Source organism: Capsicum annuum, chromosome 11 (assembly GCF_002878395.1).
Source record: "Capsicum annuum cultivar UCD-10X-F1 chromosome 11, UCD10Xv1.1, whole genome shotgun sequence".
Lineage (NCBI taxonomy): Eukaryota > Viridiplantae > Streptophyta > Magnoliopsida > Solanales > Solanaceae > Capsicum > Capsicum annuum.
The window spans coordinates 65,477,059-65,492,180 of NC_061121.1; the positions used below are offsets into that span (position 1 = coordinate 65,477,059).

At 34.5% G+C, this 15,122-nt stretch overlaps 1 protein-coding gene and 1 pseudogene across 1 annotated transcript; both read left to right on the forward strand.

Moving 5' to 3' along the window:
• The first annotated feature begins 1,720 nt into the window (after nt 1-1,720).
• Nucleotides 1,721-6,875, forward strand: LOC107847962 (putative potassium transporter 12). The gene is made up of 9 exons (XM_047399668.1): nt 1,721-2,190; nt 3,085-3,313; nt 3,391-3,639; nt 3,826-3,876; nt 4,021-4,281; nt 4,703-4,755; nt 4,997-5,111; nt 5,247-5,501; nt 5,587-6,875. The coding sequence occupies exons 1-9, from the start codon at nt 1,915-1,917 to the stop codon at nt 6,609-6,611; spliced, it is 2,514 nt and encodes an 837-aa protein (XP_047255624.1). The 5' UTR covers nt 1,721-1,914; the 3' UTR covers nt 6,612-6,875.
• Nucleotides 6,876-8,468: 1,593 nt separating this feature from the next.
• LOC124888848 lies at nt 8,469-9,883 on the forward strand (annotated as a pseudogene).
• Nucleotides 9,884-15,122: the final 5,239 nt, after the last annotated feature.

Below are 15,122 nucleotides of genomic sequence, written 5' to 3' on the forward strand. Positions count from 1 at the left end.
ACGTTTGAGAAATACGATATTAACGACTCTCGAATTATGGAGAAAGTCCATATCAAATTCAAATCTTACTACATTCGAGAAATACGCTACTAACGGCCCTCGAATTATGGAGAAAATCAAGTGAGAAAACTCAAGGGAGGAACATAATTATATCCATATCGTTTGTCAATAACATTCTTATTTCTTCATATTTTATTTGTGATTGCAATTTACTTTTATCGCCGTAAATTTTTTTTGCAAATAAATTGGCACGCCGAGTGAGATCAAATTTGCTCTTCATCTATTCTCTCACAACAGCTCTGCAAATCTGGAGTCACAAAATCGATGAAAATTACTTTAAGCTTTGTCCTTGAGTTTCATCAAGTCTACACTCTGACAAGCCTTGAAATAGGGGGTATTCGTAGACATCTAAATTTTGTGGGACTCGACAAGACGAATCTCAATTTCAGTGGAGTTCTTGGAGGCTACTTTACCCTAAACTTATCTTGGAGGCTGCTCTACTCTAAAGCCTAAATTATGCCCATATAAAGGGGTAAATATTTTCTGAAAAGGGTATCTCCAATATTGCATAAATAAAGAGATCAAACACATCTCGAATATCTCTCTATAATAAATTGACGTAATATGACAAAGGGACCAAAACCCTCTCTTTTTGATAATTAAATACATCAAGAGGATACACAAATTCAAATATTCCTACGTTTAAGGAATACGCTATTAACGAACCTCGAATTACAGAGAAAATTCATATCAAATCTAAATCTTTCTACATTTGAGAAATACACTACTAACGGTCCTCAAATTACGGAGAAAATCAAGAGAGAAGAATCAAGGAAGGAACAAAATTGTACCTATATCGTTTATCAATAAAAATTTTTGTTTCTTCATATTTTAGTTGTGATTGCAATTTATTTGTGTCACTATAAAATTTTTTGCAAACAATCCCACCCTCAAATATCACATTTTTCACTGATGTCTTCGAGCTTTTAAATAAAATTAAGGATTTATGTAATTATTTAAAAGGATGGACATTTTAAGTAGTTATGGTAAGATATATTTTTTCATTAATTTTAGTGTTAAGTTTATTTTATATTTTGTTGGGATAAAATTACAAATATTTAATTATTTAAAAGGATCGGGATTTTAAGTAGTTATGGTAAGGTATATTTTTCATTAATTTTAATGTTAAGTTTATTTCATATTTGGTTGGGATAAAATTGTAAACTAATTTATTTCGGGTTTAGTTATTTTAAAATTGTAATACTATTTTTATCCTATATTTGAGGGTGTGATAATAGTACAAGGATAACTAATCGAAAATAATTAATTAATTTCAGAATAGCTTATTTTTGAACCAGACGGGCTAAGTAAAGGCGGAGCTAGCCTATTAAAGGGGGTTCAAACCAACCCCTTTGAAGGAAAATTATATTATTAATACATGATTAAAGTAATTTTTATTTATATATTTCAGATGTTGAACCCCATTCGATGAGTTTTTTTTTTAGATTTTGAACCCCCTAAGAAAAAATTCTGGCTCCGCCTCTGGAGCTAAGGTTAAGGCCGGGGCAAAGTGGTATTTACTCAAAAAAAATAAAAAAAAAAATCAATCTGAGCAATTTTCATGCAAATGGAATCTGTCAACTCATACGACGAATTTGTTGTTCTGTTACTATTCCAAAGGGACATTTATTACCAATTCCAACAAAACTTCCCGTATTACACGAACTTCATTTTAGGAAAGAAAATTATTGTACTGAACAAAAATCACTTCTGTCAGAAATATTATTGAGGTGATAATGTCATAGTACACACATGTACACTAGATAAAAACAACTTAATAAATGTTGTAATTAATAGATTCAAAGTGTTGTAGCGAATATTTCTATTTTTTTTATTTTTTTTTTTGGTTGAATTATGAGTACTAAAGAAGAAATTGAAGAAAGTAGTGTTAGTGAGGGATTATTGAAGAGAAATGGTAGTACTGGAGGGGGAAGCACAGGATCATTGAGATGGGTTGATGGTAGTGAAGTAATTGATGAAGAAGTTTTTGATAAAAATGAATTAGAGATTATTAGAGAAAATAACTATGGATCTTTTAGGAGAAGGCTTAAGAAGCCTAGAAGAGTGGATTCTTTAGATGTTGAATCTATGCAAATTAAAGGAGTTCATGGTGGCAGCCACCACAAGAAGGTAATAATTTTAAATTGTGTTTGAAGTTATATGCACTGACAGCGTAAACATTTCTTTTGTGTTATATTTGTCGTTTGATATGATCGAGTTTTAATTGTCAGGACACAAAGTAATACTTATCATAGAGAACAAATAACTCGATTGTTTAGATAGCTGTTTTAGTTCCCTATTTAAAGAATAATGGAAATTTACAAAGTTTTAAAAGTTTTTTAGCCCTCAGAATGAACTTCACACCGTCAATTCTGAAGGTGAAATCACAAACTTGAGACTCAGCAATCTAAAATTAACCTGAAGGTCTGAAAAAGAAGAGAAGAAGTAGTATGAGCGGCATGAAGTTTGTCAAAACTGACTGTTGTTGCTCAAAGCACCACCCAGTCTCATTTTTAGGTAAGTTATGAGTTCATCCAAAAATCCGATAGACGTTGATTCTATATATGTGTTAAGAATCCACTAAATATGTATAAATAATAGACTTTGAACCCACTAAATTAAGTGGGTTTGTGGTAGAATCCCAACTCGAATCCATAAAGTTCAAATCCACTAAATAAGTACTCCACTACATCTTAAATTCAAAACAAAAAGAAAATGTTATCTAATATATACTGAAAAATAAAAATTGCACGTGTTTGTGAGAACAGATTCTTGTCCTTTAATTTGAAAGAAATGGCTCCGCAAATTACAGTAATCAGAGGGGAAAAACTCATCTTAGAAGAACAACTTTTTAGACGAATCACCTTTTTTTTGTTCAAGTTTTATGCATTTACTGTGTAAAAAGTATTTATATCGTCAGATCACTTAAAAGGTAATCGTAAGTAACTCATTGTACCTGCTTTTGGACTAGCATCATTTTCTAGTTACAATCTAAGACTAATTTCTGTTACTTGTACAAAACAGGATGTACCTCTTTTGGCTACTCTTTCTCTAGCATTTCAAACACTTGGTGTGGTATATGGTGACATGGGCACAAGCCCTTTATATGTTTTCTCAGATGTATTCAGCAAGGTGCAGATCACTTCAGAAGTAGATGTCTTAGGTGCATTGTCAATTGTGCTATACACAATTGCTCTCATTCCTCTAATGAAGTATGTGTTTATAGTGCTTAAGGCTAATGATAATAGAGAAGGTATAAATAGGCAGTTATCGAAAGTCATCTTTAGTTCTCTTTCAACCTGTTGTATGATGGTCTTGTTGACATGGCAGGAGGAACGTTTGCACTGTACTCATTGATCTGTAGGTATGCAAATGTCAATCTTCTCCCAAATCGAACCCCTGCCGATGAATGTATCTCGAGTTTTAAGCTCAGATTGCCCACTCCAGAGCTAGAAAGGGCTGTGTATATAAAGGAGATATTGGAACGTAAATCATCTCTGAAAACGCTTCTCTTGCTGTTGGTTCTGACGGGAACATCAATGATAATAGGGGATGGTATCTTGACACCAGCAATATCAGGTACTCCCTCCATTTTAATTTGTTTGTCTTAATTTCCTTTTTAGTTCGTTTCAAAAAGGATGTTTCTTTCTTTCTTTCTTTCTTTTTTTTTTTTGGGTGGCAAAGCAAGTGTATTTGGACGGTTTATGTCGTTTGATTTGACATTTTAACAAAATGGCTTCTAAAAAAGTATTTCCTTTTTGACAGTTATGTCTGCTGTTAGCGGATTGGAGGGTAGGATACCAGGATTTAATACAGGTGCATTTGCTTTATATCTATAGAGTTACTGCAAAATGACTACTACTGAGAAGCTAAGATGTTTGTGCTCTATCAAAATGTTAAATTATTACTGTTGGGAACTTTTGCATGGGAAACCATTAATGTGATTGATTGTTACAACAGATGCTCTCGTTATAATTTCAATTATCATCCTTGGCGGTTTATTCAGCATACAGAGATTTGGGCCAAGTAAAGTTGGTTTCACTTTCGCTCCAGCTCTAGCATTGTGGTTTTTCAGTCTGGGGTCTATAGGACTTTACAATCTGCTGACGCATGATGTAACAGTTATAAGGGCTGTAAATCCAGCTTATATCTATCTGTTCTTCAAGAAGAACTTGACCAACGGATGGTCAGCTCTTGGTGGCTGTGTATTGTGCATCACAGGTACGTGAAGTTAGCGTTGCCGTTTCATTTACAATAAAGTAGAAAAGAATTTGGCATACATAGAGATCTGAGCTACAACGGATGCGTTTGCAAACGTGTAATGTGGGTTATGTCTCTACTTCTGTATGAATAATGGAAAGTTGCTGATTCAGACATCCGTAACCAAAAGATTGCCTAAAATCTCTTCTTCTATAGAGTACCAGCATACATCTGATACAGGACATATTAATTTATTAGTCTTTTTCCCGAATGCTCATTCAAATGCTTACATTGATAGATCCAACTCAATTTGCAATGTAATGTTACAGTTATGATAAATATGTATATATGAAAAAATTCATCTGTAGAACCTTTGTAAAGATGTCGAATACAAATATGATGCTCGATTATTAAACCCGTGCTATTTACTATACCTTTGCAGGAGCAGAGGCAATGTTTGCTGATTTAGGCCATTTTTCTGTGAAGTCTATACAGGTTTTTTCCATTGTCCCTTTGCATTGTCCCTTCGCATTATCTACTTACCTCAACATAATATCTAACAAGTAGCAACAACGTAAGTTGCGCGGACTCTTCACTTTTGATACCGCACCCGTGGCGGATTCTTAAAAAATACACTGCTTTTGGAGAATCCGACACGTACCCATTGACACTTTTGAAGAGTCCAAGCAACATAGATAACAACTGCTTCATTTCTGATGCCAGTTGTCTGGTGCAGATTGCCTTCACAAGCGTGGTGTTCCCCTGCCTTCTATTGGCCTACTTTGGCCAAGCTGCTTTTCTTATGCAATATCCTCAATCAGCTGGCAGAATATTTTATGATTCAGTCCCAAGTAATAATCGCACTATTGTTTAGCTTAAAGTTTTCTTTTTTGTCGTTCTGTCTGTAGATATTAAGTACTTTTAGTTACTATAACAAGTGCTCTATTGACAGTCAACTTCTTTTTTTTTCTTTTTTGAACAAGCAGATAGTCTCTTCTGGCCAGTTTTTGTGATAGCAACTGTAGCTGCTATAATTGCCAGCCAGGCTATGATATCTGCTTCATTTTCATGTGTTAAGCAAGCCATGGCTTTCGGATGCTTCCCGAGGGTGAAGATTATTCACACCTCAAAAGAGCACATGGGTCAAATCTACATTCCAGTCATTAATTGGTTCTTGATGATAATGTGCATGCTTGTGGTTGCTGCATTTAGGAGCACAACAAGTATAGCCAATGCATACGGTTGGAATCTCTTGATTATTTCAGTCATTAGATATTTTCCTTTTTTTTTATAGTTCATACTGAGACTAGGACTTTTTTATTGCAGGCATAGCTGAGGTCGGTGTCATGATCGTTACCACCACTTTGGTTACAATCGTAATGGTATTGATATGGCAGACAAATTTGATTTTGGCTTTGTGTTTCCCCTTGGTATTCGGTACAATGGAGCTTGTCTACATGTCTGCTGTTTTATCTAAGATCTTAGAAGGTGGTTGGCTTCCACTAGTTTTCGCCTCTCTCTTCCTCTGTGTGATGTATATCTGGAACTATGGAAGTGCATTGAAATATCAAAGTGAAGTGAAGCAGAAAATCTCATTGGATTTCATGGATGAACTTGGATGTTCTTTAGGGACAGTAAGAGTACCAGGGATAGGTTTACTATACAATGAACTGGTTCAAGGCATTCCATCTATTTTTGCTCAGTTTCTATTGGACCTTCCTGCTATTCATTCTGTAATAGTCTTTGTGTGCATCAAGCATGTGCCAGTTCCTGTTGTTCCTCAAGAAGAACGGTTCTTGTTCCGAAGGATTTGTCCTAAGGACTATCATATGTTCCGTTGTGTAGCTCGTTATGGCTACAAAGATGTTAGAAAAGAAGAGCATCACTTCTTTGAGCAGCTCTTGGTTGATAGCCTTGAGAAGTTTTTAAGGAATGAATCACTTGATCTTACTTTGGAAACCAAACAGTCTCAACCTGAGTTTGATAGCAATTCTGTGAGGCCAACGGACAATTCTGAAGTGGGCGTGGATGAGCTTAAAGTACCATTAATGCGCGATCAAATATTAGCGATTTGTACAACTACCTCAGAACCATCAATAACAGCAGCATCAGGAAATGAAGATCCTAGTTTGGAATACGAGCTCTCAGCACTTCACGAAGCTAGTGAATCAGGATTTACATACTTGCTTGGACATGGGGACGTGAGGGCAAAGAAAAATTCATGGTTCATCAAGAAACTAACCATAAATTACTTCTATTCATTCCTTAGGAGGAACTGCAGAGGAGGAAATGCAACAATGAGGGTACCTCACATGAACATAATGCAAGTTGGAATGACGTACATGGTTTGATCTTGTTGCAGCATAAATATTCATCAGCCATCTTAATATCTTTTTTCAAGAGCAAAATATATGTGCTATGAAGCACGGTGATTCTAGAACTAACAGAAGTGTCAAAAGTAAGGTGATTATTTAGCATTTTCTAAATATGTATGTTTTTCTCCTTGTAGTATAGCATTTGCAAACTTGAATATGGGCTCAAACTTTTGTACTTGTCCAATGGACTTGAATTTCAGTATGATTTGGTTAATACAAGTACTAGAGCTCTGTGGACTATAAGTAAGCCCAATAGAACAATACGTCACATATATGCTGGTGTTACTTTAGTATAAATGTTCGATTTGATTTTTGTGGGTTTTAAGAATGATTTTTTATCATATAAGGCGATATGTTTGGGCACGCAGAATTAATGGAGACTTCAAGACAACAATATCCAATTAGTAGATGGAAACGAACATCATGAGAGCTTTACGCAATCCATATTGTAGAGGGACTCACAAAGCAATGAGCAAATAGGCTATAACAATCAACAACTCACTAAGCTACTAAGACACCTACAATTCCACCAAAAAGCAGCTCATCATTCTAGTAAGACAATTTTTTTAACCTTAAACTTAATTAAATGGACCAGACGAACAGCTTTTCATTTTAATTATTTGAATCGGTGTTGGAGTTGAAACGACACAATTATGAAAAAAATAGGTAAAATTTAATTATTTCTAATATATATAAATTGTAAGTACGTATTTATTTATCGGTTCATTTTTTTTGGAACACTAAACCAAATAAAATGTTATCGACTTTTAAAACCTTAAAACTAAACCTAACCAAACCAAACCGGTTTCTATTTCACGCTACACAAAACGAAATGTTATCGACTTTTAAAACCTTAAAACCAAACCTAACCTAACCAAATCAGTTTCGATTTATTAAGTCAGTTTGATTCGATTTGTCTATTCGTATCGGTTTTTTGGTCTCATTTGAAACACCTCTATATATAACTTTGGAACCGCTTGATATAAAATTGGTATAAGAGAAATACATGTTCTACCACCAAAGGATGTGATGTAGTGGATGAAACTGCTACTCCTTTAACTAGAAGTCTCGAGATTGAGCCCTGCGTATGAGAAAATCCTTGGTAGAGAGTGCTACTCCCGAATGAACCTTACCCGACGTGAATCTAAATTAGTCGGGCTCCAATATGGGTACCAACCAACGGATGGGGAACAAAAAAAAAAAAAAAAGAAATACATGTTCCTATTTCAAATGCAAAAAACTCTATAGACTTCCTTAGCTAATATTACATGAGCAACAATAAGATGGAGCAACGTTCGGCCAAATTTTTATCATTTATCATAAAGCAATATGTTTTGTCACCTTCAAACATAGTATTTGTGCAGTTCGCTCATTAAGATGGGATAACATTCAGCCCCAAAAGTTTGATTTGCAAACTTCCTTCTTCAAATATATCGACTAAAAATATTGTGCAACAGCAAGAACTTGCAACCCGAATGGAACATGAAGGCTCTCATCAACGGACTTTGGGTTAAAAGGGACAAATACGTTTTTCAATTAATTGGGGTTCTTTCAAATTTTAAAAATTAGGTGAAAGATAATTTTTTTTTTCAGTTTTTTCTTTAAATATTTGCGTTCCAACAATTTTATAAAGTTGTAGAATAACTATGATAGTATTCGATAACTTTGCGAAATAGTTTAACAACTTTGCAAAATTGTTTGATAATTGTGCGAAGTTATTGAGACAACTAATACAGTTGTCGAACAACTGTGAATTGTACAAATGACTTTATTTTTTTCACATGAGATATTGTGGAATCATTTATCTTTTTTTTTTTAATTAAAGACTTGGGAATGGAGTATGGACTCATTTTTCTCCTCATCAACAACCAAAAATTGGAAATCCCACAAATCATACTCAAATCCCATCCACTTCAATCAAAGATTGTCCCTAAATTGACTTATAACAGCAATAGTTGTAAGACTTCCAGCAATACATCTGTCGACAAAAAAGTGGAGGAGAAGTCATTTGCAACAGCAGAGGTTGCAACCCTAATGGCACCTCAAATTCCATCCAATGAGTCACTTCCTAAATTGCCACAAGAACTTATAACAGCAATTCTTGTAAGACTTCCAGTCAAAAGCCTCTTACAGTTCAAATCTGTTTCTAAAGAGTGGTTTGCTTTGATCTCCAGTACTCATTTTGTTAAGACCCATCTTAGTTTTTCTGCTAACGATTTCACCCGACATAGACTTATGTTGAGAATAGAGAAACGTTGTTCACTTAAGCACTTTCTTAGACATTGTTCTGCTAGCTCTTTATTTTATGACTCTGTTACTGAGACTTTTGACTTAAGCACTTTCGCGTTCTAGGTTCTGTTAATGGGTTGATTTTTTATCGTATTTGGTTTAATTCCTTGGTTCTGTGGAATCCATCAACAGGAAAGTACAAGCAACTGCCTGACCTTATGCCTACACAGATGGTGACGACTGGTTACTGTTTCAATTATGGTTTTGGATATGATGAGGTTCATAATGATTATAAAATAGTGGCTCTTTTTCGTGAAATTAGAAAACATTGCGTCGGTGCCAAAATATATAGTTTAAAAAGTGATTCTTGGAGAATACTTGATGATGCTCAAGGTGAGATGCTGTATGATGGTTCGGGCAAGTTGGTGAATGGGAAGCTTCACTGGGTTACTATTGTTGATGGTGGTTGGAGCATCATGTCCATTGATATGGTTGATGAGAAATGTAGGAAGGTGGAGCAACCCTGCTATGGAGTAGACCAGTTTTCTTTGACACTGGGGAGTGTTGGGAAGTGATATGTGTGTGCTCTGTAGTCATGAGAGGACTGATGTGTGGGTTATGAAGGATTATGGTGTTAAAGAGTCTTGGACAAAAATGTATACTATCAAAAGTCCTAAGTAAGTGTCTCCACCCATTTGCATGTCGATTGAAGGTGAAACTTTGCACCCGTTTCAATCAGCTTTAACAATATACAATCCAAAGGATGACTTAATGAAATGTCCAGAGGTTACTACCATTGATGGTTATGTGGAGGAGGACCTCTATATTGAAAGCCTAGTTTGTCCAATTTTACAAAATGAACCAATGACACTAGATTGAAGGCTGCAAAAACCCCAGGTGAAGGACAGTTTGTAGCTTACGCCTTGTAAATTTCGCTTTATACATTTTTTGTGTGTCGTTCAATTCTACTTTTATTTAAAAAAAAGAAAAGAAAATCAAATGTAGAACAATACATTGCATATGTACGCGCCTGCTTTACACCACATCCGCTTAGATATCGTGGTTTCCTTTTGTTGTTGCATATTTATAAGTGTCTTAAGAGTACTTCGCTAAGTGTCTTAAGTCTTCATTAAAAAAAAAAGAAGTCTTAAGGGGACTTCCTGTGCCACTCTAGACAAAGTGAGAGTAATGAGTACTAATGTGAATATTCCAATTATAAATAGCATATATGATATTCATTAATGATCGTTTTTTAGTGACATTTAGTGAAGGGCTGCAGGTCATTGAAATCAGGGAATAACAGTTAAGGTTTGAAATATCAAGTTTGTGTGTTTTCCCTTGCTGCTATGTTCTCATTCTTTTAGTTATTTTGTCGATGAAAAGGCTGATATTCTTTCACTTTGGTGATACCATTGACTTGATCAAAAGTAGGTTGAAGGAGAAAAAAATTCTTGGAACTGTGTAGCTGTTATGATCTTGAGTGTATCAGGCTCTTCTCATTAGTAATTCTCTCCATTTTCCCAAGTTTCTACTTGGGTGTATGGCGCATGTCCCGTTTCAACTCTAACTTGCTTTACTCCAAACATAAAATAAATACAGTCATCTTAACTTCCTAAAAGGGCTTGTGTTTATCTTCAAAAATTCAATTGTTCCTTTCCTTCCATATAGTCCGCACTCCCACCATATATAGGCAGGTGGTAGACTCCACCGCAATTTCTGCTTCATGTTCCGACTATTGTTGTTCCAACACTCCAAAAGCTCAATAGTGGTTGCTGGCATGGTCCAATTTATTCCAACGATGCTCAGAAAGAGTTTCCACGACTATTGATATACGAACAAAGTATGGAATTGAAAACTAAACTACGATACGAATACGAAAGCTAAAGATAGATAGAGAAGCAATAAGATAGACACAATGTAAGGAATTGAAAGCAAATAAAGGGTGTATCAAACCCTAAACCCTCAATCAATTAAACCGAACAAAGCATCTAAATCTTACGTAGACCTCAAGGGAATCGATTCCCAAGCAACCCATATTTCTAAACAATAGGTCAACACAAGCGAATCCACGCTTGCCTCACACTCTCACAAGTGTTCAAATTCATAATTCAACATAAACTACTTACTAAAATGAAAAGAAGTTCTATTTATAGTTTAGGCTAGGTTATTACATCATATGGGCCCAAAAGTGACCCATTTAGGAAAGATAAACACATAGAAGCTCATTAGGAACTTGCTTGAGCATATGGGGCGCACATGGGGCACATCCCAAGGGTATAGTGGGCTGTTTTAACGCGCTCTAGCGGATCTAGAGCGAGTTGGGTGCCCCTCCAAAGCGGATGGGGCACATCTTCTCTTTCAGGGGTTTTTTTGCCCCATTTGGTCTTCAATTGGCCTCTTTAACATCCCTTGAGTCTCCTTGGTCATCATGATCATCCAATGGACGCCTTTCGATAGCCCTCAAGAAATCTTCAAGTGTTATTTGACCCGTAAGCATCCTCTCTAGCAACCTGGAGGCCATTTGGCTTGTATCATCCTCCCCTTCTTTAAAAGGATTCGACCTCGAATCCAAACCTTGCAACACCAAAGGAAGGACAAACAAACACAATATCCTCATAGCATAAGGGTTAGAATTAGCACATTCAATCATAGCATCGTGCCAAGGCTGCACATGCTTAAGTTATAACCAAGCATCAAAATGACCAACAAAGGGTGTATAACCCCACAAAGTAAGAGCTACTTGGTCATTCAAGAGATTTGGACAAAGGGGTATGCTAGAGGAACCATGGTAATCATTGAACCGCTCATGAAGGCTCACATGGATTCCAGGTCTCAATAAGCTCATAATCCTACTATAGCACTCATCTTTGTTGGAGACCCTTCCCTTACACAACTTTGGCCTCTCAAGTAGATTATAAATCTCCAAGAAAGACTTTCCGTCATAACCCCACTATAGCACTCATCTTTGTAGTTTCCTTTCTTCTTATATTTCCAATCTGCAGGATGTCCTATCAACTTATAACAAGCATCTCTAGTGTGTCCATTTAGATGACAGTAATCACACCTCTTCCCTTTATAACCTTGACCACTATGACTTGTTTCTGCAAAATTTCTATTTACCTGCATAGCTACGGGATCAGTCTTATCACTAATTACTGTAGTACAAGCCAGCTGTTGAATCTCATCCTCAACTATCATTGCATATGCTTGGTTAAGAGTAGGTGTCATTCCCTTCATGAGTATCTGCCTCTTAGCTTGATCATAGGATTCACTCAACCCACTTAAAAACTGTATTAACCTCAGCTGAATTAAGTGATCTGAATAGTCTTTAGACTTAGCACAATCACAAGATGGTGCTGGGATCACAACATTATACTCACATCAGAGAGTTTTCATCTTAGTAAAGTATGTAGAAATAGAATCAGTTCTTTGGTGAAGATTGTTGATTTCTCTATGCAGTTGATACAATCTCATTCTGTTAACCTTGTCAAACCTTTTCTTGAGATCTTCCTATACTTTAAATGCACTTGTGGCATACACAATACCACTTAATAATTCAGCACTTACTGAACTCATCAACCAAGATAACACAACTGCATTACATATCTTCCATTGTTCATGTAGATCTTCTCTATACATATCCTTACTACATATGCCAGTCAAAACCATAATTTCATTTTCTTAGCAATGTAATCTTCATGGATCTACTCCAGATTCCATAATTTTTTGATCCAATCAACTTGATTGGAATCAATGCAGCACCAACAACATCTAATGCTCCTAGAAACAAAGGATCTGTAGGATTGATTTTTGGTACCATTGTTCTCTTATGCAAAAAACATTCAGAATTCCAAAAAAAAAAAAATTCAGCTTATAGAGAAAACAGAGATCTATTGATACTTTCTCTAAACCTCCATGGATCGTTTCATATGCTCTGATACCATGTTAAACTAATGCATTGTAGTGTTTCATACACACACACAGAGAGAAGACATTGAAGCAGAGAGCAAAGAGAAGAGAGAAAAGAGACAAGAGATTGTTATTCAATTGATGAGATTATACAATGACGGAGGCATGGTTGCTATTTATAGGCTCACATGTATGTGACATGAGTTTCTAGAACATTCTTAACTAACTCTAACAACTTGGATAACTAATCTAATCAGTAACCGCTCACTTGGTGCCTCCACTAACTTGGTTAACCAAACTTTTATCAATATAACAGTAAAAAACAAAAAAACAGTAAACATGAGCTAATGAGCTAACTCAAGCAGTGATCAATAACTAATACATTTTAACACTCCGGCTCTTGTACATAAAGAGCCATGCACAAATTAAACAAAAGGTATCTATTAAGAGTTGTTTTAGTTTTTGGTGTCTCTTAATCAAGATTAAAGGTCAAAGATAATTAAAAATCAATTTAAGTTAATCGGAGGCTCAATTAACATTTTAAAACTTTTTAATCTTTTTAAAATACAATTCAATCCACAACTATTTAATAAAAACATAAAACAAAATCAGTTTTTAAAATCACTGCTTCCCTTTTCTCTCCTCTCAAACGTCTTGCCTTTCTCTCTCAACCATCCAACAACGACTACAAATCCTCTACAACAGATCAACGTAACAACATTCTCCGACGACTCTCAACCTCTGATGACAACAACTTTGAGTTATTGATCATTCCTTTTCGACTTTCAACCGTTAATTTCTCTCTCTTTACAGGTACAAAATTAGGGTTTTTTAATTATAATGAAAAAGAGGAACTTGAGTTAACTTCTCTTTTATTATATGTTAACTATTTTAATATTTGTTGCTTAAAAACAAAATGAGGACTCAAGAAAATCCTAAAATGTGTTGTTTCTTCTCTTATGGTGATTGATGTAAATATGATACCTTTTCTGAGTGAAATATGATTTTTTGTTGTTATTGTAGTTCTTGTTCTCAAACATTATTATAAAAATAGTGAAATATGAATTTTAAATTTTTTAAAGGCATCTGTTGTGACCAAATCTAGCAACTGTTGGTTTTGTTGGTTTAAGTGAAAACTTACTTAAACAACTGTTGATTTGTTGTGTTTTTTTTTAGAGTTTTTTGTTGTTTGTGTTTGTTGGTGTTGTTAGATGTGTGTTGTTGTTGTATTTATAAATGTTGATAAATGTTTCTGGTGTTGTTGGTTTTGTTTTTGTTATTATATTTGTAAATGTTGGTAAATGTTGATGTTGATATATTAGTAAATGTGAAAGTTTTTGGTGTTGATTTTTTTGTGTTGTTGTTGGTGTTGGTGTCTTGGTAAATGTTGGTGTTATTGGTGTTTTTGTATTGATAAATATGATGTATTGATAAATAGTGATATTGTTGTTGGAGTTCTTGTTTTTTTTTTTTTTTATATATATATATATATATATATATATATATATATATATATATGTATGTATGTATGTATATATAATATGTATGCATGTATGTATGTATATATATATATATATAATATGTATGCATGTATTTATATGGTAAAAATATTGTTACTATTGATAAATCTTACTATTGGTTTTTTTTCCCAACAGATCACTTATCTGTTACAACAGATTACTTTTAGAAGAAATCAAAACAATATTGAAACTATTTTTATCTCTTCCAATAGATCACTCATCAGTTGCAACGGATCGGTAATCCGTTGGATGAAATTAAAACTATATATCCTACTGTTTTGATTTCTTCCAACAGATGACCTATCTGTTGCAACAGATTGCCCATCTTTTGAAAGAAATCAAAATAGTATTGAAATATTTTTTATTTCTTTCAACAGATGATTCATCTGTTGGAACTATTATTTTACTACGTTAATACTTTTTAGATTTACTGTTATTCTTTTTTAATGATGCATAAATCAATTATAATTTTTTTATTTTTCTTTTATTTGTAGATAAAAGGGCTCTCTAAAGAAAAGGAAGTGAATCAACTTCAAAGAAAGAAAGAAGTAAAGTAATTAGGCTAGATTCACCACTAGATGTGCTAGCTGTACAAGCAATATATCAATTAGAAAAAGAATTCCCTTCCTAATCAGCTCCAAATATATATATATATAAAGAAAAAGTGATTGAGAATGAAGTGGAAAGAAGTGAATAATCTGGAGATTTAAATAAAGATAAACTAGTAAATGAAGAACATTAGGAAAATGAGGTTAGTGAGGGAAATGAGAAAGATAAAGAGAAAAGTGATGAAAATGAAACGGAAGTAGATGTAATAAAGAAAGGGATG